At 56.3% G+C, this 25,218-nt stretch overlaps 2 protein-coding genes across 5 annotated transcripts in view; one reads left to right on the top strand and one right to left on the bottom strand.

The window, feature by feature from the left end:
- Positions 1 to 8,576, top strand: part of ITGB2 (integrin subunit beta 2) — a 50,669-nt gene extending 42,093 nt beyond the window's left edge. For both annotated transcript variants that reach the window (XM_073306964.1, XM_073306965.1), the window contains 6 exons: positions 1,155 to 1,339; positions 2,649 to 2,893; positions 4,335 to 4,554; positions 5,360 to 5,562; positions 6,380 to 6,546; positions 7,486 to 8,576. In XM_073306964.1, the coding sequence (XP_073163065.1) occupies positions 1,155 to 1,339; positions 2,649 to 2,893; positions 4,335 to 4,554; positions 5,360 to 5,562; positions 6,380 to 6,546; positions 7,486 to 7,551 (1,086 nt within the window). In that variant the 3' untranslated portion in view covers positions 7,552 to 8,576. The remainder of the gene's footprint in view (positions 1 to 1,154; positions 1,340 to 2,648; positions 2,894 to 4,334; positions 4,555 to 5,359; positions 5,563 to 6,379; positions 6,547 to 7,485) is intronic.
- Positions 8,577 to 11,904: 3,328 nt separating this feature from the next.
- KMO (kynurenine 3-monooxygenase) overlaps positions 11,905 to 25,218 on the bottom strand; it is a 45,937-nt gene continuing 32,623 nt past the window's right edge. For 2 of the 3 annotated variants that reach the window (XM_073306961.1, XM_073306962.1), the window contains 5 exons: positions 20,904 to 20,961; positions 18,858 to 18,940; positions 16,584 to 16,685; positions 16,430 to 16,489; positions 11,905 to 13,643 (listed from right to left, as the gene is read on the bottom strand). In XM_073306961.1, the coding sequence (XP_073163062.1) occupies positions 13,473 to 13,643; positions 16,430 to 16,489; positions 16,584 to 16,685; positions 18,858 to 18,940; positions 20,904 to 20,961 (474 nt within the window). In that variant the 3' untranslated portion in view covers positions 11,905 to 13,472. Of the gene's footprint in view, positions 13,644 to 16,429; positions 16,490 to 16,583; positions 18,034 to 18,857; positions 18,941 to 20,903; positions 20,962 to 25,218 lie in introns of those variants that run through there. The other variant, XM_073306963.1, reaches the window with a different exon arrangement.

Raw genomic sequence — 25,218 nt, 5'->3', positions numbered from 1 at the left:
GTTTGTTTCCAACTGGGGAAAACTGAAAACTAAATACTTTGTTTTGGGTTGGATTGACCTGAACCAAAAATTTCAGTTTGTTGAATCAAACCAAAATGTTTCATTTCGGGTCAGTTAGACACTAATGTGTAAAAGGAAAAGGAGTACTTGTGGCACCTTAGAGACTAACCAATTTATTTGAGCATGAGCTTTCGTGAGCTACAGCTCACTTCATCGGATGCATACTGTGGAAAGTACAGAAGACATTTTTATACACACAAACCAAAAAAATGGGTGATTATCACTACAAAAGGTTTTCTCTCCCCTCACCCCACTCTCCTGCTGGTAATAGCGTATGTAAAGTGATCACTCTCCTTACAATGTGTATGATAATCAAGGTGGACCATTTCCAGCACAAATCCAGGTTTTCTCCCCTCCCCGAACACCTCTCCCCCTCCCCAAAAAAACCCACTCTCCTGTTGGTAATAGCTTATCTAAAGTGATCACTCTCCTTACAATGTGTATGATAATCAAGGTGGGCCATTTCTAATGTGTGTCTACATGAGATGTTTCATGGGTGCCTCATGCCTCCATTGTCCCCTAGGGACTGGATTCTCTGGCTAGACTTCATCTCCTCCCATGCACCGTGGCCTTGCCACTTAATATGGTGCATCATGGGAATTCCATGGCAGCAGTGTATCATGAGAAATGTAGTCCAACCCAGGAGCCGGGCCCATAGAGGAGGATGGGGGCATGGGGCACCTGCAATACCCCATTGCAGCTTAGTGGACACTATTTAATGTCAAACTGACCTGACACAAAGTGTTTCAACCCTTCTGGACCAGGCATTTTTTTCTTTGAACTTCTAAATTTTTGTGGAGGGGGGGGAGGGGGTTTGATATTTTGACTTTTTTCATGATTCAGGACAAAAACAAATGTTGAAACAGAAGCATTTCCCGTAGGATGAAAGTTCCAATGTTTGACCATCTCTACTGTGTTCTAGTGAGAGATTTGTAAAGGGACCCCACAGACCCGATTCCAGAAATTTCCTGTCTCCTGGAGGGGACATTTCAGGACAGAGGCAAATTTAGGTTAGGGCTGGTAGCCTGAGCACCTTGACCATGATGCTTTCCTAGAAAACAGTCCCATAACCTGGTTCCTTCACCTCCTTCCAGGTTACCTTCCGGGTGAAAGTTACAGCAAAGGAGTGCATTGAAAAAACGTTCTTTACCATCCGGCCCCTGGGCTTCACAGACACACTCACTGTGGAACTGGTCAGCCGGTGCAACTGTGACTGTGATGAGCGACCCAGCCGCACTGACTGCAGTGGGAATGGTACAATCGTGTGTGGCACGTGCAGGTAAACGATCTGAGTAACATCATGCCACAGAACCCGGGGTCCGAGGGCTCCTCAGGAGCTTGGGGATCACTGGGAATGGGCAGCTTTCCAAGCACCAGGCCAGCAGATGGCTGTACTGGCATTCGTGGTGATGCTGGGACAGTCTTTGTGCACAGGGACCATGAAATCCACCAAGTGTGAGGCACAGACACTTACTTCAGTCAATCTAATGTGCCCACTTCTTTTCTTCCCTTGAGAACTTTCAGCAGGTTGGTTTTATTTTCAGTGACTGGGGAATGTCACAGTGACAGGACACAGTTAATGGGCCAAGTTCTGCCTGTCAGGATGTCCTGTAGGGGTCAAGGGATAGCAAACAGATCAAAGCCGATTACCTAGCAAATAAACAAAAATGCAAACTAAGCCTAAAATACTAGAAAGATTGGATATGAATTAGCAAATTCTCACCCTGGCTGATGATACAAGCAGGTTGGCAGATTCTTAAGGCCCAAGCTGACTTTGCTTTGCAGCTTGGAATCCCCAGGTGTTTCATACACAGACGAGAAATCCCTTTAGCCTGGGTCCAGCACTTCCCCCACTTCAGTCTTTGTTCCTCAGATGTTTCCAGGAGTCTTCTTGTGTAGGAAGTGAAAATCAACCGAGGATGTCACTCCCTGCCTTATAGAGCTTTAGCATATGGCGGGAACCCTTTGTCCCAAATTCAGTTTGTGGAAAAACACTGACATCCCAAGATGGAGTCAGAGTCCTGTGGCCTCGTCACATGCCCTTGCATACCTTGCTGAGTCATAGCATCCGTTAGTTACAGGCTATCGGGAGTGTTCAAACAGGAGGGTTAAGTTCTTCCAGGGTCCATTGTCTTTGCTGATGGGCCATCAGCACTGTCTGGCTTCTTCTTTGTTGTACCAGAAAGGCTAATTGTGGGTGTCACCCAGAGTAAGCAGGATTGAAATACAGATCCATAGTCAATATTCCTAACTTTAGATACAAAAATGATACATGCATAGAAACAGGATAATCATATTCAGCAAATCATAAAACTTTTCCAATGACACCTCACATGACCCATCTTGCACAAAATGTATCATAATTATGCCATAATCATATCATAATTATATCACTATGAAGAATACGGGGTGCCGTGGTCACAGGGATGAACAATGGAAAACCAAGGGGGCTTCAGGGGCTCAGCATCTCTGGGAACCTTGGCACAAGCTGTTTGTGTTGCTGTGGATGGTCTGACCAAGGTCATGGTTTCCATCCCGGTCCACCTGCCTCTGACCCTGATTTCTGGGTTCCTCTCCTCTCACACCAGGTGCAAGCCAAGCCACACTGGGAAGAACTGCGAGTGCGAAACAAAAGGTAAAACCAGCAAGGAGCTGGAAGGGAGCTGTCGGAAGGACAATGCCTCAGTCATCTGCTCAGGCCTGGGGGACTGCGTGTGTGGGCAGTGCACCTGCCACACCAGCGACACGCCCAACAAGCAGATCTACGGGACCTTCTGCGAGTGCGACAACATGAATTGCGAGGTCCATAATGGCCACTTGTGCGGCGGCGAAGGTGAGTGACGGCTCCGTGGTCTGACTCAGCCCCTTCCCTTCCTGTCCTATGGCCACTGTTCCAATGGCTACCTGCTCCAGGACACTGACTGCGGGCCCCTGCTGTGCACTCACACGTCAGTGAATTATTCTTAGCAGACCAACTCCTGAGTTAGACCCGGGCCTTATCCCAGAGAAACAGCCGGGTTAGTCTCACTCGGAGCCTCCGTACTAGCCTGCCGCGTGCCCTGGATCGCCATCCCATGGAGCTGTAAAGGCAAGACAGCCCATTTCCCAGTGCTTTGCAAGCACAATCGCCTGACGGGAGTGCAGCGACGGCTGTGCGGGCAGCATGCTCCGTGTCCTGGGGCAGGCTAATATTGCAACGGGAACATCCTCCAAATGCTTCTTTCCACTCCACATGTTCCCTCACTGTCCTCACAAGTTCTCCACGAGGCCGTTCCTTAAACACCCAGGGCTTGGTGTGCTTGAACAAGGGATGTGTTGTGAGAAGCTAGCAAGAGAGCCCTAATGTCCGGCCTCTTTCTCTTCCCTCTGAACTTCCCACCCCCGCTGTGGCCCTGCGGGGACTAGCTAAATTGGAGTGCTCCACTGGAGAAGGAAGCCGCATGCTTCCAGGGTGTCCCGTAGTTATGCTGATACAGCCCACGCTACCCAGGTCACGAAGTGAGATGCCTTAGAAATGTGCCCGCTGCATGGTGGGAAGGAGGTGTGGAGCCCCTACCCGGAAGTCCATGTCACGCTAGGGTCCTGCAGGACCCTGCTTGGGAAGGTTTTCTGCCTCTGATACAGGTGGGCTGAGCCCTGCTGAGCGAATCAGTGCTTGCAGGTTAAGCCTTCTGATTCCAGGAAGGAAGGGCCCCTTGTGCAGGGCTTAAAATCACCCAGAGCTGCCTGGAGCAGAGCTCTGATAAATATTTTCAAGCCCACAGGCCTGAAGCCCCAAGCTCTGCAACTCCCCACAGAGTGGAAACTCTGAGCCCCGACACTGAAGCCCCAAGCCCCAGTGCACCCACAAAGTTGAAGCCCCAGGTGCCGGTGCGCCCCACCGAGCTGATGTCCCAAGCCCTGGCACATCCCGCGGGGCAGAAGCCCCGAGCCCTGGCGCTTCCCACGGAGCTGAAGCCCTGAGCCCTGGCGCCTCCTGCCGGGCTGAAGCCCCAAGCTCTGGGGCTCCAGGAAATACTCTGGCAATTTAAGCCCTGCCCATTTGGAAGAAGGGACGAGTTCTGAGCCTGTCAGTGCTGAGACAGGTGAGGATGAAAATCCAGGCTGGCAAAGGCCAGGCTGGTGAAGGAATCCATATCTCTCACATGATCAGCCCCTAGATTCTTCTGTTACTGTAGAGGGTCATAGCTCCCGGTGGCCCCACCCAGACACCTGCCTACAGGATTTGTCCCAGAGCAGCTGTATTGACTCTAAAATCTCTGCTCGCCCCCCAGAGCGAGGGCGCTGCGACTGTGGGGAGTGCAAATGCAATGCTGGCTTCGAAGGCAGCGCTTGCCAGTGCAAGAAGTCTACCGACGGCTGCGTGAACAGCCAGGGAAACGTGTGCAGCGGCCGTGGGTACTGCCAATGCAATACATGCCAGTGTAAGCCAGGCTACCAGCCCCCGTTCTGTGAGGAATGCCCTGGCTGCCCTTCGCCGTGCGCCCGACACATGTAAGTGACCTGCGGAAGCGCCCGAGCCAGGCTTGTGTTCGGAAGCCTGGCTGCTCCCCGTGCTCTCGTCTCCCCTGGCCGGAGCAGGTGCCGGGAGCCCAGGGGCGCAGCGCGGGGGCAGTTGCTTCTCACATCGAAGGTGGCTGTTTCTGTTCTAGCCTGGAAAGCTTGGGCTAACAGCCACTTCTGCCCCACAGGTGTGGGGTGGAGGCAGAAGAACCTGCCTCTCCAGCTGCCCTTGGCCCGTGAGTGCCCCCAGCAACTCTGCCCCCCATGAGGCTTCTGTGGTCCGTGGAACCCCGGTCACAGACAGCCCCCTCCTCCCCACCATCAGTCTGCCACGCCCTGCCCCATGTGCCTGATTCACTGCTAACCAGTCCCAAGCGTAAGGCCAGAAGGGAGCACCGGGTTGTCTGGTCTGACTCCCGCATGTCACTGGCCCGCAGCACCACCGGGCGCCCGCACACTGCACCCAGCAGCTCACGGACGACCACAGTGCGACAGCCCACAGGAGACGAGCCTCTAATGTGCCCCCGGCAGAGAACGGGGGGCCAAGGCACACCAGGTTCACACTGCTCTCTTCGGCTGTGTTGGTTTGTGAGGCAGCTGCTGGGTACGTGCGTTACACCCGGATAATCCTGGCCAGTGACGCACACGCCGCGCTGTAGAGGAAGGCAAAGCCCCCAAGGTCACTGCCCGTCGGAGCTGGGGAATATTCCTTCCCACCCCACACACAGGTCCCTCCCTCCCTGAGCTGCGGCCAGCCTATTGTCCGAGACATGCGCCTCCTGTGTCTGTCTTCTAGCTCCTGTGTGGAGTGCGAGGCGTTTGAGAGCGGCCCGTTTCAGAAGAACTGCACAACCGCGTGTCTGAACATCGTCAAAAACAGTTTGTTGACAGGCGGCCGGCAGTGCCGGGAGAAGGACTCGGAGAATTGCTGGATTTCCTATCTTATGAGACAGGAGGATGGGGAGGACAAGTACTCCTTTCAAGTCAATGCCAAGAAAGGTACCGGAATCTCGTCCCACACCCGTCTCTGTACTCCGTAAGGGGGGGCGGGTTTCGCTCCAGAGCCAGAGCTTACAGCCTCCCCTACAGGCGCAGCAGGAGGGGAATTTTCAAACAGAAAGAAAGTATGGGGGATTTTGCTTCATTCAAAATAACGATGCCACGAGAAACACGCCCCGTCCTTGCCGGTGGGGAGTCCCCTGCCCCCGTCCCAGAGCAGCGCCCCCCCATAGTGGGAGGGGAAGAAGGCTGTCACCCTGACAGAGAACATTCTGGAGGCGGGCATGGCTCGTGCTGGTACAGAGGAGCCCCCAGCCACAGCCAGCGCTGGGTCCCTCGGTGAGCGCAAACAGGCCTTGATGGCCCCTTCCCTTTCCTCCCGCCAGGTTCTGAATCCTCCTCCCTTCCTCCCCTGTTCTGTCTTTCCTGCCCAGTCCTGCTCCTCGCCGGACGCAAGCCACAATGCCCTCCCCCCCGCCCCCGGAAAGCGGGTCAGGCAGTGCCGGCGGGGTGCTGCAGACAGGCCCCCAGAATGCCAGTGGGGTAACAGCAACCAGCCTGCCGAGCTAGCAGCTGAATGGCTGCACCCTGCTGCCCGCGCCAGGCGCCTGGTGCTGTGGCTGCTGCCATGACTTGGCGGCGTACAGCGCACGGTAGCTGCCATAGAACGGCCCCCGTCAGGCTCGGTGTGTGGCCCGCTCTCATCACACACTGCTGGAGGCGGCAGATGCCCTTCCATGTCGCCAGCCTGCCTGCGGGCAGCAGGGCTGAACGCTCGGTCCCGTGAGGCGACTCCTGGGCTCTCTCTGATCCCCAGAGTGTCCGCAGCCCCCGAACATCGCTGCAATCGTGGGCGGCACCATCGCGGGCGTGGCCCTGATTGGGCTGCTGCTCCTGGTGATGTGGCGGCTGTTGATGGAGGTGTTCGACCGCAGGGAGTACAGCAGGTTCGAGAAGGAGAAGTTGAAGGCCAAGTGGAACGAGGTGAGCTGGCTCTGCCTTTCCCGTAGCACCCCACAGACAGCCGCCCTGCTCCACCTGCCCTGCCTGATCCCCAGAGCTGGTTGGAGCCCTGCCAGCCTGACGGGTGTCCGTTCTTAGTTGTGGGGCGGCTGGCTCTGGGGAGGAGGCCTCAGGCCCTCTTGCAATCGTGCAGGTGTGGGAAATAACTGGGTACAGGCCACTGCCAAGTGGTTCCCTGGCTGGTGTCCTGTACCCTCCCCAAACACAGCACCAGGGCCAGCGGCTCCTTTACATCCCCAGGCTGGGGGTGTGGAGATAACAGACAGAGATGCTGAGGGGCTCTCCTGGTTTGGGTGCAAGATGGGGTGGACTTTCCCTTCTGCAGTGCGGGAGACATAGGGGGGCCCAGAGACTTACCCAAAGCAGGTTTATCTGGGGGCCCCTGGCTAGCTCAGATATCTCCCATTGGACTTTGCTGCTGCCACTCATGTCCAGGGTTGGTCTCATGGCAGGAAGGAGGAAATGCCCATGCAGCCCTCACCTGAAATCATCAGCACATGGCTGGTGTGGGGGCCTGAAAAGTTAAAAGTTGCTGAAGTGAATTGTATCGCCTCTCCACTGGCTGCCTGCTCCCTCTGGGAGGGACAGCCACCTGGCCATGCCAGGCTCTTTACAGTCCAGAAGCTCACACCTGGGCCAATGCTTCTGCACCTGAGCGTGAGTATTGGAGGGCTGGAGCGGCGTGTCCGCCTCATGGCGCAGGAGCGATGGCTCACCTGTCACCACGCTGTGGGGAGAAAGCTCCCCGTGCCTGGGGGAGGACCACACGTGAGCAGCCCCTCTTCCCTCAGTTTGTAATGTTCACTCGATCCGATCCTTAGCCAGCTGGGTGAACTGAGGCTCTGTTTCTGGATGATCCAGGCAGCACTCACAACGTACCTGTCTGGTATTTCTTCCCAGGGTGACAATCCCCTTTTCCAGAGTGCTACCACCACTGTCATGAACCCCAGATTCAATGGAGAATGACGTGGAGCTACCCTGCAAGCCTGGGAAGGCTCAACTGTTAAACCAGGAAATACCAAACTAAGGGCACCAGCATTTTATTCTCAAGCAGAGATCTGCCGTACGCTGTTCCCTTCTTCCATGACGCTGCCAGTGACGGGTGGGCTTTGTCCGGCGGGCAGTGTTGTGCGGTCTCTTCTCCAGCAGTCTCTTCCCTCTGCGTGGCTCCTGCAAGCTGTGTTCATAGGGCTGTGAGAAGGCAGCCGTGCAAGCTTTGATTGGTGGGATTATTGTCAGTTTGCATTAGCGTGGGCGCCTGGAAAACAATCCCACCATCTGTCTTAACTCATGCTGCACATAGGTGCCATGCACTGGCACCAGTTGCTGTTAGAGCTTGAACAGAGCCTGCATTGTTACTCGTTTTCAACGTACAACCAGTATTGATCTTCGCTTGGCATTCTGCCAGAGGCCACCTTCTTTCTGGCCTAAAGCCCTCTGCTCAAAGGCTGCGGTCACTCCAATTCCCTGTCCAGCTGTGCTGTGCTCGGCTACGGGACTACTGCAGGTCTTGTCGAAAATGCTAAAATCATTCGGGGGTCAGGCCACATGCTGGTCTCCGGAGCAGTAAACCTGCAGTGAGGAGGGCGGTGGCCATAGGGGTGGGTGGATGCTGGTGGCCGGAAAGAGGGAGCCGTCGGGGACATGCCCCACATCTTCCTAAATCATTGCCCTCTTGCTCGGACCCTTCGGAGTGGGCCTGCAGCCCTGGCTGCCCCGTAACCCTTGGGGTCTGAGCCTTCTCCGTGATGGGTTAGTGGCAAGGAAACAACTGTTCAGAAGCAGCAGTCAGATTTCCACGCTCACTTCATCCCCCCTCACAAGGCGTCTCCTCCCCTTGACAGCGCGCCAGTCGGACACACGCAGCCCAGGAGAAAGCGACAGGCGCATCCCGGGGCTTTCTCGGAGCTAGCTGGACGTGGTGCATTGAATGACTAATTCTTGCTTCAGAGGGTCATGCCTCTAAAAGTCTGTATGACTCTAGAACGGGGGGGGGGGGGGGCTTTTTGGCCTGAGGGCCACATTGGGGTATAGAAATTGTTTGGCAAGCCATGAATGCTAATGAAATTGGGGGTAGGGTTGCAGGAGGGGGTGAGGGCTCTGGCTGGGGGTGTGGGCTCTGGGGATGAGGGGTTTGGGGTGCAGGAGGGGGCTGCAGGCTGGGACCAATAGATTCAGAGGGCGAGAGGGGGATCAGGGATGGGGCAGGTTGTTGGGGTACGAGGGGTGAGGGCTCTGGCTGGGGGTGCAGGGCTTGGGGTACAAAAGGGGGCTCTGGGCTGGGTTTGAGGGGTTTGGAGGGCAGGAGGGGGATCAGGGCTGGGGAAGGGGGTTGTGGTATGGGGGGGTGAAACCACTGGCTGGGAGTGCAGGCTCTGAGGTGGGGCTGGGGATGAGGGGTTTGGGGTGTAGGGGGGGCTCTGGGCTGGGACTGAGGGGTTCAGAGGGGGATCAGGGCTGGGGCAGGGGATTGGGGCGGGGGGGGGGGTCAGGGATACAGGCTCCAGGCAGCATGTACCAGAAGCAGCTCCTGGGAGCATGTCGCCCCTTCGGCTCCGAGGCACGGCCAGGCGGCTCTGCACCATGCCCCGTCTGCTGGGGCCACCCCTGCAGTGCCCATTGGCCAGGAACCACAGCCAGAGGGAGCTGCGGTGGACGGGGCAGGGTGCAGAGCCGCCTGGCCGTGCCTCCACAAATTCCTCAGGAGCCGGAGGGGGGGTCAGGCCGGCTGCTTCCTGGGCAGGGCCGGCTCTAGGTTTTTTGCCGCCCCCGAGCTGAGGTGGGGCTGGGGCTCGCAGGCGGCGCTGGAAGCGGCGGGAGTGGCGTCCCCTTCTCCCAGCGCCTGCGGGGGCTTTCCCCCCTCCCCCGCCCGGCCGCGCAGAGAAGCCCCCAATATAAGGGGTGGCACAAGGCAGCGCAGCAGCCAGGGCGCAGATGAGACGGCAGGACTCGCCCTCTCCTCCCCAGGTAGCGGCTGGGCCCTGGCAGCTCAGCATCCCGGGTCTGGGGCTTCCCCTTCCCGCTGTGGCCGGGGGCATGGCGCCCTCGCCCCGTCTCCGAGAGCGCCGCTGCCCCGAAAGAAAAGCGTGGCCGGAACGCCGCCCCTGGAAACATGCCGCCCCCAGCACGTGCTTGCTTTGCTAGTGCCTCACGCCAGTCCCGTTCCTGGGAGCTGCGGGCCAGATTAAATGGTCTGACGGGCCGGAGGTGGCCCGCGGGCTGTAGTTCCTTCCCCCCAACCCCCCCTTTCTAGAACTTGCTTTATGTGTGAGAACAAGTTGCCTGTAGTGACATGTCACGTCCCCACCCTGGTCTATTAATAAAAATACATCAAACCCGGCAGCTGGCCTGCAGTGCGTGATGGCGTCTGCTGGCTGCCGCCAGCCCCTCGAGGGAGCGAGCCAGGTGAGCCCACCCCAGGTCACTTCACGTAGCTCTTCTGGATACGGGTACACCTGGCCAGAGGTGACGTGGGCTTCCCTTGTCCCTCCCCTTACTGAGCTAGACCCCCCTTAGGCCTGCTTCCCCACCCCCCGACCCGCGTCTGCCCATGTGCTAGAGCGGCTTGTGGCGGCAGGAAAAGCAGCGCGGGGGTTACTGGACCTTCCTCCTCCTGCTCCGCTCCAGCCTGTGCGGACTCCAGTCAGCTCCCGCACACAGCGGTCAAGCAGGTGCAGCCAGGGCCAAGGGGCTCTGCCGAATGCCGCCCCCTGACTTTGGCTCTCGAGCTGTGACGCTCACGATGCCCCCGGCAACACATTGCACCCTGGACGGTCACGCGATCTGGGCTCGCACTGTCAGTGGGGGTGGCAAGCCCCGGGCAGCAGGCTTGAGGCCCATGGGACTGACTGTGGGCAGTGGGGGGTTGTGGCAAAGCCGGGCTGCCCACAGCCTGAAGCCAGCAGGTGCTTGGAGCCAGGCTCCGGGTGCGGGACCACCCTCGTTTGAAGGCTGACGGATGGCATGCCCAGCGTAGCGGAGCTGGGGGAGCCTCAGTTATTACCGCTTTGCTGCCCTGCGCGCGTGTCCCCCCCCCCGCCGCAGGAATCTCTGGGCCCCCCCCAGACCCCTCCCGGGGGCAGAACAGGTCGGTGACGTGCACAAAGCTGTAGACGCGCAGCTCGTGAGTTAATGTGGACTTAGGGACGGGAGCCTGCCCCCTGCGCTGGGACGTCAGACTCCCAGGAGAGCTGAGGTGGCTGCTGCAGAGCCCCAAACGCCCCCGTTAGGGAGTGAGCGGGCCACGAAAGCGCCCGTGATGCCGAGGTGCAGCCAGACGCCCTCTCTGGGGCTGCAGCCAAAACCCACACGGGGAAACCCATCCCAGGCTCAGGCCACACACGGCTTAGACCTTCAGGCCCCAGTACAATGAGGTGTAAGTTTAAATACGTGGCCACGGCCCATGACATCGTAACAGCTGTGCTTTGCTGAACTGGGGCCTTTAGCACCAAAGCCCTAGAAACAGCTCTGAGCACATATGCACAAAGCAGCCGCCCCTTTCTGCTCCCAGAAACTGGCCCCACCTCTCCCTAGGCGCAGCTGCCCCTTGCTAGGATCAAACTCACAAGACCCCAAGCCCCTCCCTACAGTCTGGCTTGGAGCAAACACCCAAGCGCAGCACCGGGAAGCAGGGTATATAATCGCGTGGGGCTCCAGTAGGGGGCACTGAGCGACCCATACCCCTTGCCACAGAGATCATGAGCCCAGAGAAACAAACCAACCAGACTAAGCTCAGTGCTGTCTCTCAGGAGAGCTACTCGCAAAGCAGTGCCTGGCCATTTATCTCCACCACCACTCCCATCCGCCTTTTCTGCTGGGCAGGGGCTGAAATGGGGCCGTGCTTTTCCAGCACATCCCTGGAATTTTCTACTGACAAGTTGTTTCTTTTTCAAAAAAAAAAAGTTTTCAATTTTGAAAGAAGGAAGCTGTTTGAGTTTGCAAACTCGCAGCCTGAGATCTCACACTCAGTCCTTCTGCTCCCACTCTCAGGCCCACAGCGGGCACTAAGAGGGTGCAGTCTCGGGGTGGGGTTGCCGGTACTAATCCCGGTTTTGCATTTTACTCTCCCAGGCCTGGACATTCATAGCAGTGAGGTACAAAAGCTAGTAGCTAGCACTGTGGCACCAAATGACAATCCCAGGGAGCGATCGCTGTGCCTGAATCCAAAACCAGTGCAAAGCACCCACGTTTCTGTGAACAACAACCAGCCAGGTTGTGCCAGTGACTAGGAGACCCCGCAAACAGCCCAGGCAGTGCTGAGCACTGGCTAGCTGAAGAAGCACCCAGTGGCAAAATATGTCTGAATCACAAAGGTCCATCTTTTGGTTTCAAACAGCTTTTATTTGGGTAGACAAGGATGACAAAATAACAGGAGTTCACGGATTAAAAATCCCATGTGTTACATGAGTGCTTAGGCCTCATTTCATCCAGTGTCTGACTTTAGGCACACGAGTAATCCCACTGAACTCAGTGGGACTCTCCACTTTGCCTAGAGTTAGCCACATGCCCAAGGCTCTTGCTGAATCACGGATAACCCTAGGTGGGTGTATCCTAGTGCTCCTCCTTCCAAACAGAGGGATGGGGTTGCAGGGAAATCCTTGAGTCCTGAACAAACTCAATAGCAGGAAAACTTTCCAGATGGAACCAGAACTGACCTGTTTCAGCGACAGTGATCTCTGATCAGGGAGCTGACTGCCTGCAGACCGCCTTTCAATCTTACCAGGAGACCCGGTAAGCACCAGTTTGAAAACCATGGAGTAGCTTTCTCTGCAGAAAGTCCTAATGGGAGTTTGGTCCCATCCCGAGTGGCCAGCAGCCTCCCCGTGGAGACACATGGCTTGCAGTGAGCGTGACTGTACTGAAGTCCGAGTCTGATGAGGTTCATTCGGGAACATCCTGCCAGACAGGGACTTCCTGATGCTCGGTCCATTTGCTCCAGGCACAGATGCTGTGGAACTGTCCACACTTGTCGACCAGCGTTTTCAGCTTCAAAATAACAAGCATGGCTCCCGCTTCGTGGTTACAAACGCAGCCAACGGGGACCCCTGGCGAAATCTCGGTTTTAGCCCGAAATCAGCAGGCTGGTGGGTGACAAGCAACTCCCCAGAGGCCAACCCAGCGGCAGTGTTCAGGCCCAGGAGGGGAGCACTGGGCTAGCGAGTGGCTAGGAAGCAGGGATGCAGGTTGTGAGGTGCAGCGGCATTTCAAAGCAGCAAGGCAGCTCTCATCAGACAAGTACCAATGTGTGGCGCCTTGGAAGGATCTCAAAGCACTCTGCACTGCCTATGGCGACTCGTGGGGGGGGGAGGAGAAGGGTCACATGACCCTCCCCAAAACTCTGGGGAGGGGGGCAAGGCTGGCAGCCGGGGAGATGAAGGGGCAGGGCCAGAGCTGGAAGGGAAGAGGCAGGGCCAGAGCCTCTCCTCTTTCAGCCACGCTGCCTGATATGGCACACAGCGGCTGCTCTCTCCCGGGCAGCCTCCAGCCACGCTGCCTGGTGTGGGACAGCCCATAGAGAGCAGCCGCTGTGTGCCGCCCCACGGGCAGTGTCCCCGGCAGGCAGCGTGGCCGGAGGCTGCCCCTGGGAGAGTGCGTTAGTGGCTCCACACATGCCAGGGGGACTGGAGCAGAGCCCCCCCTCCCTGCCAGGTAACGTGGGATGGGAGGAGATGGGGAGAGTGCAGGGCCCCCGGGCTGGGGGTAAGGCGGGGACAAGTCACATGGGGGGATCACGTGGGGAGCAGGGACGAGTCACTTGTGGGAGTCATTTGGGGAGGTTACATGCTCCCCTTTAGCTGGTGCCCCCTTTGTGTCCCTCCCACTAGTCACCTCTCTGAGTTTACAGCCTAGGCCTTTGCCAGGTGTCCCCTCCACCGCTCCCCTGACATTTATGCCAGTCGTGTTCCCGGTGGGAGACTTCCAGTTTCCTTGAGACGAAGTATCCAGCTCCACAGCTTTTCTGTGCAGGAGTCAGACTTACGGGATGCCCACTTTATGAGCAGGTAGCTGCCACCCAGGCCTGCTGCTGCCCCAATTATGAAGAGTCCTTTATTAATCACCTGCAAGTGTAAGGAGAAATTCAGCCTGGCTCAGAAGGTTTGTTTTGACCCGAGCAGAGAGAACACACCACTTTATAACACTCCCTTCTCGCCCCTGCCCTCGGACAGGGATTACACCTCCCCCAGCATGGAGCCTTTCCCACAGACTGGGGCACTCCAGAGGAAGGCTCGACTGCTAAGCCCAGGCCAGAAGCCCCCGTGTGATCAGGAAAAGGAGTTTGCTGAGAGGAGGGAAGTCAAGCCTGGCTGGCTAAGCATCAGCACAGGGCATTGCAGGCCGCTCCTCTGGTCAAGAGCAGCATCTCCAGCCACACAGCTGCCAGTGGCGACATCTCAGGGGACTTGTCTTCACTCCGAAAAAGGGGCGTCCTTCGCTCAGGTTAGCTGACAGGACGGAAAGTCCTAGTCGGGACAGGGCAGTTTGTGGTGTTCACCTGTTAGCAGGTTGAAGGAAACCCTGAGCTCCTCATGGTTAAGTCAAGCTGGGGAAGGTTAGGGTTTGCCTCAACCCGCTAAATCCTGTGAAAACCACACACCACCTTGTCTTCACCAGGGCTTCCCTCACCTAGGATAACGTGAGCAAAGTCACACCTTCCTTCCTCCCCAGCGGGGACGCACTGATACAGGAAGGGCTTGCTGCTCTCGGAAGCTCCTGTGGGGTTTTGAGATGGGGCACTCACCCCACACTGGCCCTGGAAGGGCTAAGGCAGGTTGAGAAGGGGGCTAATTAACCCAACAGGCCACAGTTGGGGGGAATCAGCTGGGGGGAATCACCTCCTGCCCCTCCGGCTGAGGGTGGGCTGGGTTTGGAAAGGCAGGAAGGTGATAGCAGAGGGGGCAGCTGGGAAAGGCCGCAGTCACGCCTGGGAGAGGGAGGAGGGTCTGGAGGCTGTGGAGACAGGCAGTTGCTCCCCGGGAGGAGGGAGTGGGGGGGCGGGCGGGTGCCAGATGGTAGAAGAGGGCTCAGGGAAAGGCCGTGAGGTCCCAGAGGGACCAGACCTTGGCTGCTGGCTAGAGGGTCCCTGAGCCAGAACCCGGAGCAGAGGGCAGGCCCAGGTTCCTGGCCAGGAACTGAGGTGTGGCCCCAGGGGGCAGTGAACGGGGAGACGGCCTGAGGCTGCTCGGGAGTGAGGCTCTGGTGCCCTGGAAGGGAACAACGCGTATGGGGAGCTGGCCGGAGGCTGAGTCACAGAGAGGCAGCAGCAGCTTGTGGAGCAAGAGCGGGCTGCATGCTGGCAGAGAGAGACAGAGCGATGGCCTGCAACCGCAGGAAGGGGCGTTGACCCGGCCAGCTGTTCCACAGAGTGGCCAGGAGGAGGTGCCATCCTGGCGGTGAGCGGAGCCCCCTGTCACAGGTATTCTCCAGGGCTGGCAGATGCTAGCCACGCCGGTCACTCTGAGTAACTAGCCGGAAAGGATTTTGTCAGACAGGCCACCTACGCTCGGCCCAATGACTGGCCATGGGCGGCACTGGTTGCGGGAGGCTAAGCCCCAGTCCTGCCCCTTCCACCTGGGGCCCTGCCCCTTCCATGCACCCGGAACCCAGAGCACCCCCCACTGCGGCCGCCAGCCCCTGCCCTAGGCTGGCTAGTGCCCACAGGCCGCCCCCCCCCCCGGAGCGCCGAAGCAGGGCCCTGGGGGCAGAGTGTGGGCAGGGCCAGGCCGGGCAGTTTGGGGAGGCACAGCCTCCCCTACCCACCGCCCATATGACTGGCCTAAGTTCAGGCCAAGACATCCGATTCCCAAGCAAGGCAAAAGCACCCTGTGTGCTGGAGGAGGTGTGCCGGCTGGACAGGCGTCTTCGGGGGCATGCTTATGATAAAGTCAGACAAGGGGGACTGGGCTGAAAAGGCTGCATGCTAAAGGCCTGTATTCATGCTGGCACGTGGGGCTTAAACCCACAGCTACCATAGCACCAAGAGGACACCCAGGGAGTCATACCAGATGGAAGTTTCCAGCCTGTCATTTGCTCTTTCCCAGCAAGAGGAAGAGCCACCATGCACAAATCAATGGTGTGGAGAGCTGAAGCATGCCACCTCCCCAGGGCTTTCGCACTGTCCGTCCCTCACCCCACCCACTCAGCTGTTCTGGCTGAACATCCATTCAGGTAAAAAGACATGAGAATCTCCGTATCTGAAGGGCTCTTTGGCATTGTACTCAATTGTCCTCACTTGCTAGTATAACCCCCCCCCCCCCCTTGTCACCAGGACTTTCAACACCACTAGCGCAGACCAGCTGAGCTAAAGGAGCACCTCCATTAGTTAGCAGCAGTAGTAGACTGTTATCCACTAGTGCACTAGTTACTGGCGGGGGACATGATGCACACAGTACAAATGTGCTACACTGAGCCATGGGGAGACGCTGCAGGGAGCAGAGCTGGAATGGGGCCGAACCAGCGTCTGCTCCTTGCAGGAACCTGGGGCAAGACACGGGCTCTCTGTGCAGAGTGGCACACCTCCCTGCATTAGGGTTATGGGAAATGGCCAATCAGCAGCCTGGGGGAATAGCCCGCCGAGACGGGAGCACCACCGTGCCGCTCGCTCAGGAAGCACTGAGCCCCTGGCCCCTACTTACTCAGTTTCAGCTCTGGCAATGCAGATTCACAGCCAGCGTGTCGTGAGCCAAGGGCAAGCAGTGCGGCACAGCCAGAAGGGGCTGTGAAAAGTACCTACCAGTAGCAGGGACCCTAGCATACCTGCTTCTATCATCTGAGGAGGGCAAAGGGGGAGGGCAGGAGATGCTCTGGACATCTGGGTCAGTGGAAATCGGCTCCAGTTCCCACTCACCTTGTTCTGCCATTTCCAGCGCTGCAGCGCCTCATGGTAGCGGATTCTAGTGAACGTGACCTGCACCAGATTGCAAAGGCTGTTAGTCCTTTGGGGTGACCAGAGACAGCCTGGGGTGGGGAGAGCAGGCAGGGGACAGAAAAGCAGGTCTTACCATTGTGTATAACGGGATAATGGTGGAGGGCATGAGCCGGTGAAGAAAGTTGTCCACGTACTTGCGGAAAATGAACCACTTGGAATTAACATGTGCGCGCATCTGGAACAAGGCGTGGAGTTTAAAAGGTGGGGTGCTTGCGGGGACCTTTCCCCTCGTGCTGTGGCTACTTGCTCTCATCCTTTTCAGCCACTCAGTGCTCTCACTTCCTACCACTAAGGCTAGGACCACCTACTGTCCAGGGGATTGGCACTCGGTCTGAGCACCCTGGCTAGCCGAGCCTGGGCGTGAGCATCCCCACAGGAAAGCCTGACCCGGGTTACTGTGGCCTCACCATTTCTGCACCCGCCTGTGTGTGTCTGAGGGCATATCCCACGATTCTTTGTGCTGAGACGCACTAGGAGTCTTGCCTTGGCAACTGCAGAAAACGTGGTCTGTGCTGTGGGGGCTTGTGGGAAGGCCTGGGAGCCCAGCAGCACTGGAGTGATGTAGCCTGTGTCCTCGCTGCAAAGTGGTGGGTTCTAGCCTGAGTTAAAGCAGCGCTTGGCTCTAAGCCCCTGCCCTCAGCCAGGCCCGGTAGCTGGTGGGAACCACCTCCCAACCCAGGTCAGAGGTTTTGCTGGGGTTAAGGCTAAAAGCCAGGGAAGAAGCCAGGCTAACCGTGTAGTGTAGACACCAGTCTCCCACTGTATTAGCAATTTGCAGCGGAGTTAATTTAAAGGCCCTCTTAGGCCCAGGTCTCTCTGTGCTCTGCCACAAACAGATACAGGATGGAGCGAAGTGCCTGACAAATCATGAAGCCAAAACAATGCACAGCAATCGGCACAGATGAGAGGCAGCATGGCCCAGTGGGCAGAGCACTGGCATGGGAGTCAGGAGAGCTGGGTGGCCACAGACAAGCCTCTTCCCTGGCTGTACCTCTGTTCCCACTCCCAGCCTGTGTCTGTCTTGTCTACACAGGCAAGTTTTACCAGTTAGATCAGTATAATTAGAGTTACCCCAGTATAAACCCACCTGCACCTCTTCCAGCGAGGACTCTTTAGGCCAGAATAAAAACGTCTTTTTTTTTAAATTTATTTAGCTTAAACGCCTTCCAAAGAGACATCATCTAAACTGAAAAAAGCACCTTCTATACAAGACTAAAAGGGTCCCCCTGGGAGAGGGGGATTGGACCAATACAGCTCGAGTGCTTTAAATTCACATCTTCGCTTCGACTGGCAGAACATGCCCATGGTGCCTAGCCCGTAGCCTGCAAGCTCTTCAGAGCAGGGCCTTTCCCTCTGGGTGCATACAGCACTGGGCCCAACCAGATCAGCCTCTCAAGTGGGACATCTGGGTGCCACAGGAATCCAGAGGACAGACCGAGAGGAGGAGCCGGGAACTCAGAGCAGCACATTTGACATCTCTGTTTACATTAGTTAGCAGGGCTGGTCTCCACACAGGCCAGGCACTGATGGAACAAAAGGTGTGACGATTTGTGGCACTTGTACAGCCAAACATTCAGAAAGTGGTGTAAGGGAGTAACTCCAATTTGTGTGTGTGGGTGCTGGAGAGTAACTGATCACACCCCTGCCTCTCCGATCCTGCCCTCAGGCCCTCGCAGTGGGGGGTGGGGGAGGAGGGATTTGCCCTCCTGATCTGGTAATACGCAGTTCTGGAGAGAGGAAGGGATGGCTGCTGTCTGTAGCCAAGCTTCGAGTTCTGGGCATGACCCAAAGCATCTCAGCGCTCTGGAAATCTGCCCCCCCAACCCCTGCGCCCCTACCAGCCCCTTCCTGCACAGCTGGGGAAAGGCTGCTCTTATCAGAACCATATAACTGCAACAAAATACAGACACGAGACATCTCTCTGACTACACTAAGGGCACAGCAGACCTGCCACTTAAAACAGCATGTGCACGGGGCCGGATTTCCAATTAGGCACAGGCCTAGGAGCACCGGCGTTCTAGGGACGCCTAAGAGTTAAAAGTGAGTTGAAAGTTTACAGAAGTTTACAGAAAACACAAGGTCGGCTGTCGGCGGGGGGGGGAGGGGAGGCGCTGATGATGCTGTGCCTAGGGGCGTGTAAGGTGTCAATCCGGCCCTGCCTGGGTGCGTGCGCACCCACATTTCAGCAGAACTGGCCAGCTTCCTAAAACAGCTCCTCTTCTCCCCCGCAGGGCTTTGCCTGAGCCCAGGACTGCTCACTGGCATCTAGCGCTCGCAGGCGCCCCCGCGGCAGGGGAAGATCCGTGCCACGCGTAGAGCGTCTGCACGCCCTGCTCGGCTGTCTTACCTCTATGTAGTTGTACATGGCTAGATCGGAAATGGCATGGTCGTCGGGCACTCGCAGCTGGGAGAACTTGGGCAGGCAGGCACCTGGGGAAGAGGGAGCAGTTCCATACTAGTTAGGCTGCAGTCTGCTCCCTGGCTCTGCCTTCTGTCCTGGTCCCTCTCCCAGCTCCTCCAAGCCAGGGAGTGGGGCATTCCATGGTGCATGCAATTCTCCCCAGGGCACACGGCACGACTGCCCGTCACTCGACTGAGCCTGCCTCTCAGGAGGTGGCTAGACCGAACGCCAGCCAAAGGAGGGTAGCTTCTGGGACTGCAGCCCAACAGCTGGATGAGCTCCAGCCTCTGCAGACTGTCCGCTCCGTGAGCCCTGTGGGCACTGGCTCATCCCCAGTTGCGAGCACCGTGCAGTTCCCAAAGGCTAACGGGGAGCTGCTGTGGTGCTGTGCTGGTGGTAGGGAGGGTTTCTGGCTGCTGGGTCCCAGGGCTGGCACCAAGCTCTTCTCTCTGAAATGAGTCTTGTCTGGCCCTGTCTCCCCATCCCCCAGCCTGTCTTCTTGTCCTGCCTCACTTGACTTGCTTCCTGCACCATCCAACGAGCTACGCATGAGCACAGGGGATACGGGGCATGTCGGTGTCGCAGGCAATGCAGAGTGGCTTCAAGGAAGGCATGCTGCTGTCAGCCCACCGGGGCAAGGGGAAGAGGCGATAGGAGTGAGGGGAGAGGTGCCTGGGGAAGGCTGAAGCGGGGTGGGCTTTGGCACATCTAGTGCCATGTGCCATTCAGGCAACAGAGGAACATCAGAATGGCCATAATGGATCAGACCAAAGGTCCATCTAGCCCAGTATCCTGTATTCTGACAGTGGCCAATACCAGGTGCTTTAGAGGGAATGAAAAGAACAGGTTCTCGTCAAGTGATCCATCCCCTATCTCCCATTCCCAGCTTCTGGCAAACAGAGGCTAGGGACACCATCCCTGCCCATTCCAGCTAGTAGCCATTGGACCTATCCTCCATGAACCTATCTAATTATTTTTTGAACCCCTGTTATAGTCTTGGCCTTCACAACATCCTCTGGCAAGGAGTTCCACATAGTCTTTTCAATGTCTCCTCATGTGGAAGCTGTTCCATCCCCCTAATCATTTTTGTTGCCCTTCTCTGTAACTTTTCCAATTCCAAGATATCATTTTTGAGATGGGGCGACTAGAACTACATGCAGTATTCAAGATGTGGGTGTACCATGGATTTCTATGATATTTTCTGTCTTATTATCTATCCCTTTCCTAATGGAGCCTCACATTCTGTAGGCTTTTTTGCCTGTCATGGCACATTGAGCGGTTGTTTTCAGAGATCTATCCATGATGACTCCAAGATCCCTGTGACACGGGCTCATGATCTGCCCTGTGTTCCTAGTTCCTGCACTAGGATCACTCCTCTGGAAGCCTGTGGAGGCCAAGGCATGTTGAGAGACGGAAGTGGAAACAGAAATGACTGGGTAGTATCTGAGTGCCCTTGGTTCTTTTCCTTCTTGTTGTGTGAGATTCTCAGTGTGGTGGGGGTTCCCCACTCTCCCGAACGCCCACCCCTAGCCGTGGGGTGGAGACCCGCTCAGCCTGTGGGGAGGTAGAAATTCACCCAGGGATCACTGTAAGGCGCAGATCTATCCCACCGCCGTTCTCAGCACAGAGAGACCCACAGCGTGGGTGAACGGGCAAAGGGAGTGAGAGTATAATGCAACAAACCCAGAATGCTTTCCAAACCCCTGGTGCTGAAGCTCATGAGCAGACAGTGGCCAGGACTCGACTAGATGGGGTTAGATGAGGTGACCCTTGTGGTCCCTAGGACTGCCCCTTCCTGGGGATAATCAGATACCATGGGAGACTCCTGGCCAAATGTTTAATTCCTGACTGTCCCTCACAATAAGCGTCCCCCTTGATCTCCTGGGTAGGTCAGGGGCCATCTCTGGGAGCACCCATTTGGTGACTGATGTCAGATGAAACTGCCCAGAGTTCCCACCCAGGTCTGTTTTCCATGCCCAGGGATTTACTCACTGAGATCATTGTGGAACTGGTCCATTAACTCATCGAAGACCAGGCAGTCTTCAAATCCCTGGAAGACACAATAAAGGGAAAATAGCTGGCAGCAAAAGCCTTATTGCTCCTAAGCTGGGGTTGACACGCAGGGGGCAGGGAGAAACACTGGCCTGGGCTAGACCAGCTGCCCTGTCTAAACAGGGTTAGTGGCTGCTCAGGGTATGTCTACAGAGCAAAAAAATCAAAACACGGCAGCGAGTCTCAGAGCCTGGTCTACTGACTTAGGCTCACGGGGCTTCCGCTGCAGGGTTAAAAATAGCAGTGTAGACATGTGGGCTTGGGCCGGAGCCCAGGCCTGAAACCCGACCCTGGACTCCAGCCCCAGGCCAGATGTCTACACTGTTCTTTCTAGCCCCCAGTGCAAGCCTCACGAGCCTGAGTCAGCTAGCCTGGGCTCTAAGACGCATGGCTGCAGTTTTGAGGGGAGGTGGGGACTGGCTGCGTCGAGGTATCTTTAATGGCCTGGGGCAGCAGCAGGTGCCTCTGAACCTGATCTCTGGCTGGACCCTCCCTTTCTCAGGGAAGGGGGGACGAGCCTGGCTCCAAAGGAGGTTGATGCCAATGCAGGGTGCTGCAGGACCAGTAGGGATGAGCTGATGCATCCCCTACACCCTGGGCAGGAAAGAGAGGTCAAGAAAATCCTCCCTAAACCTTTTGGGGGGAAGAGAACCAGCCCTGCCCTCCTGGAGAGAATCCCAGCCACAGTGACAGCACCTGCTCCCCGTCCTTTGGCCAGGGGAGGGAGAAGAACCAAGAGAAGGTTGAGGATATGGGGCAAGGCAAAGCGAGAGCTGGGGCACCTAGGACCCAGGGGTGGAGGAAGAAAGCGAGGGCAGCTCTGGAAGTGAGAGAGATGCCAGCGAGAGACTCAACTACTTTTCCCTATACAAACCCCACTATGTTAAGGCTGGTCTCTGGGTCGCACTGGAAAGTCGGGACCAGGCACGCTGAAGTCTGGCCGAGCAGCCCTGACCTTGTCCCTGGTGCGGATGTGTTCCAGGACAGGGATTACTGCACTATTTCCCCCAGAGTTGCTAAGCACCCACAACGCCCATTAGCTGCAGTGAGAGCTGTGGATGCTCAGCACCTTTGCAAATCAAGCCCCTTGTACTGTGGTCCCTACTGTGAGGGAGCCGAATCTGAGACGTTAATCTCTGTGCTTCAGTTTCCGCAGAGGTAGACAGCAGGGGTAGCCCATCTACTGCCCAAAGTGACAGTGACGCAGTTAAGGGCTACACAGCAAAATAACTCTGGGGAAGGTCCAAAGAATCACCCCATTATGGGCCCCCCCAACGCCTCCGCTCAGCGCTCTGTTAGGGGTGTGTTCTTGGTGGACAGAAGTCCCTTACAGTGGGGGGCGGGGCATGTGGCACACAACTGTGGGGCAGACCCACTCAAAAATGCTAAGGCTGGCTCTGGTGTGGGGCTCTCAAATACTAGCAGCCAGTGGAAACAATCCAGCTCGCTCTGGGCACTGACGAAGGAAGCACACCCGGGAAGTACAGCCATCACCTTCTCCGCCACCAGGAAATCACAACGGTGCAGTGAGAAGAGACGGCAGCAAACTGTGCAAGGCATTTCTCCGGCTGCACACAGGCTTTGAAGCTTCTGAATAGACTTACGAAGTTTGAACCAAGCAAAGACCCCGATGAGCTAAGAGAGACTCCATGCTTTGAACCAGTACCAGCAGCAAAACAGTTACTGGGCTGTGCACCCATCTGGTGTCCCAGTGTTTGTGACCGTGAGCAATCAGTACCCCAGCTATGCCACAAAATGGAGCAGAGAAAGCGATTTTGGTGCAAACTTAAAAGGGGGTTATTTCCCCTAACGCCAGAGCTGTGATCTCCAGCCCTGCTGCACAGAGCCATCCAGAAGCACAGGGAGTGTATGGGTGTGAAGGGGAGATACAACTCCGAAGGGACTCAGGAGAGCCTGCAGCCGTGGGGTGCACAGCTCAAGCGGTGGGGAAGCCAGGTCCTCACTGGAGCACCTTTCCTGGAAACCCACCCACAATCACCCCCCACTCCCCCAGTGGGCTGTTGGCCCAAGCCCTGCAGGGGGCTGGGCTGCGGAGGTGTCATGCTGGAGAAGAGGTGCTCAGGGATAAGCAGGATCCAGCCTGCTTAGAATCATAGAATCATAGAATATCAGGGTTGGAAGGAACCTCAGGAGGTCATCTAGTCCAACCCCCTGCTCAAAAGCAGGACCCATACCCAATTAAATCATCCCAGTCAGGGCTTTGTCAAGCCTGACCTTAAAAACTTCTAAGGAAGGAGATTCCACCACCTCCCTAGGTAACGCATTCCAGTGTTTCACCACCCTCCTAGTGAAAAAGTTTTTCCTAATATCCAACCTAAACCTCCCCCACTGCAACTTGAGACCATTATTCCTTGTCCTGTCCTCTTCCACCACTGAGAATAGTCTAGAACCATCCTCTCTGGAACCACCTCTCAGGTAGTTGAAAGCAGCTATCAAATCCCCCCTCATTCTTCTCTTCCTCAGACTAAACAATCCCAGTTCCCTCAGCCTCTCCTCATAACTCATGTGTTCCAGACCCCTAATAATTTTTGTTGCCCTTCGCTGGGCTCTCTCCAATTTATCCACATCCTTCTTGTAGTGTGGGGCCCAAAACTGGACACACTACTCCAGATGAGGCCTCACCAATGTCGAATAGAAGGGAACGATCACGTCCCTCGATCTGCTCGCTATGCCCCTACTTATACATCCCAAAATGCCATTGGCCTTCTTGGCAACAAGGGCACACTGCTGACTCATATCCAGCTTCTCGTCCACTGTCACCCCTAGGTCCTTTTCCGCAGAACTGCTGCCTAGCCATTCGGTCCCTAGTCTGTAGCTGTGCATTGGGTTCTTCCGTCCTAAGTGCAGGACCCTGCACTTATCCTTATTGAACCTCATCAGATTTCTTTTGGCCCAATCCTCCAATTTGTCTAGGTCCCTCTGTATCCTGTCCCCCCCTCCAGCGTATCTACCACTCCTCCCAGTTTAGTATCATCCCCAAATTTGCTGAGAGTGCAATCCACACCATCCTCCAGATCATTTATGAAGATATTGAACAAAACCGGCCCCAGGACCGACCCTTGGGGCACTCCACTTGACACCGGCTGCCAACTAGACATGGAGCCATTGATCACTACCCGTTGAGCCCGACAATCTAGCCAGCTTTCTACCCACCTTATGGTGCATTCATCCAGCCCATACTTCCTTAACTTGCTGACAAGAATACTGTGGGAGACCGTGTCAAAAGCTTTGCTAAAGCTTGTCAGGCTTTAAAGATGGGCGCCAAGAAGGTCACTCAGGCCACTAGCGCACGGAGCAGCGGGGTAGGTGATGTCAGGGAGCAACACCCCTGAGCACACAGGCAGCTCCTCTTTGCTCCACCTGCAGCTCCCAAGGGACCTGAGCGCATAGCCGTAGCCCCCGAGGACCCAGGCTGGAGCCGTGCAATGCAGACAGGTGACAGATGGCAGTTTCCTGCAACTCCCGGACAGATAGTGCTGAACGAAGTTCAACTTTACTGAATGAAGTTTACACACCATTGTGGGCCAGAGATTGTATGTAATTCTCTGGGGGAGGGGGACCACAGCCCTCCTGGGACTAAGCACAGTGAGGGGGGTTAGGAAAATTCACTCAGGTTGTCAAACCTCCACAGAGCTCCCACCGCCTGGAGGGAGACTCACATAGACTGGTTCAGACTGGATTCTCCAGGGACCAACAGGCAGAGAAAGGACTTTCAGTTAAATAGCCTGAGTTAAAACTGACTCTGATCATAGAATCATAGAAGATTTGGGTTGGAAGAGACTTCAGGAGGTCATCTAGTCCAACCTCTTGCTCAAAGCAGGACCAATCCCCAACCAAACCATCCCAGCCAGGGCTTTGTCAAGCCTGACCTTAAAAACTTCTAAGGAAGGAGATTCCACCACCTCCCTAGGTAACGCATTCCAGTGCTTCGCCACCCTCTTAGTAAAAAAGTTTTCCTAATATCCAACCTAGACCTCCCCCACTGCAACTTGAGACCACTACTCCTTGTTCTGTCATTTGCTACTACTGAGAACAGTCTAGAGCCATCCTCTTTGGAATTCCCTTTCAGGTAGTTGAAAGCAGCTATCAAATCCCCCCTCATCCTTCTCTTCTGCAGACTAAACAATCCCAGTTCCCTCAGCCTCTCCTCATAAGTCATGTGTTCCAGTCCCCTAATAATTTTTGTTGCCCTCCACTGGATGCTTTCCAATTTTTTCACATCCTTCTTGTAGTG

Source organism: Lepidochelys kempii, chromosome 11 (genome assembly GCF_965140265.1).
Source record: "Lepidochelys kempii isolate rLepKem1 chromosome 11, rLepKem1.hap2, whole genome shotgun sequence".
Taxonomy (NCBI): domain Eukaryota; kingdom Metazoa; phylum Chordata; order Testudines; family Cheloniidae; genus Lepidochelys; species Lepidochelys kempii.
The sequence above is the reverse complement of the archived record's forward strand: the minus strand, read 5'-3'. Positions and strand labels throughout refer to the sequence as shown.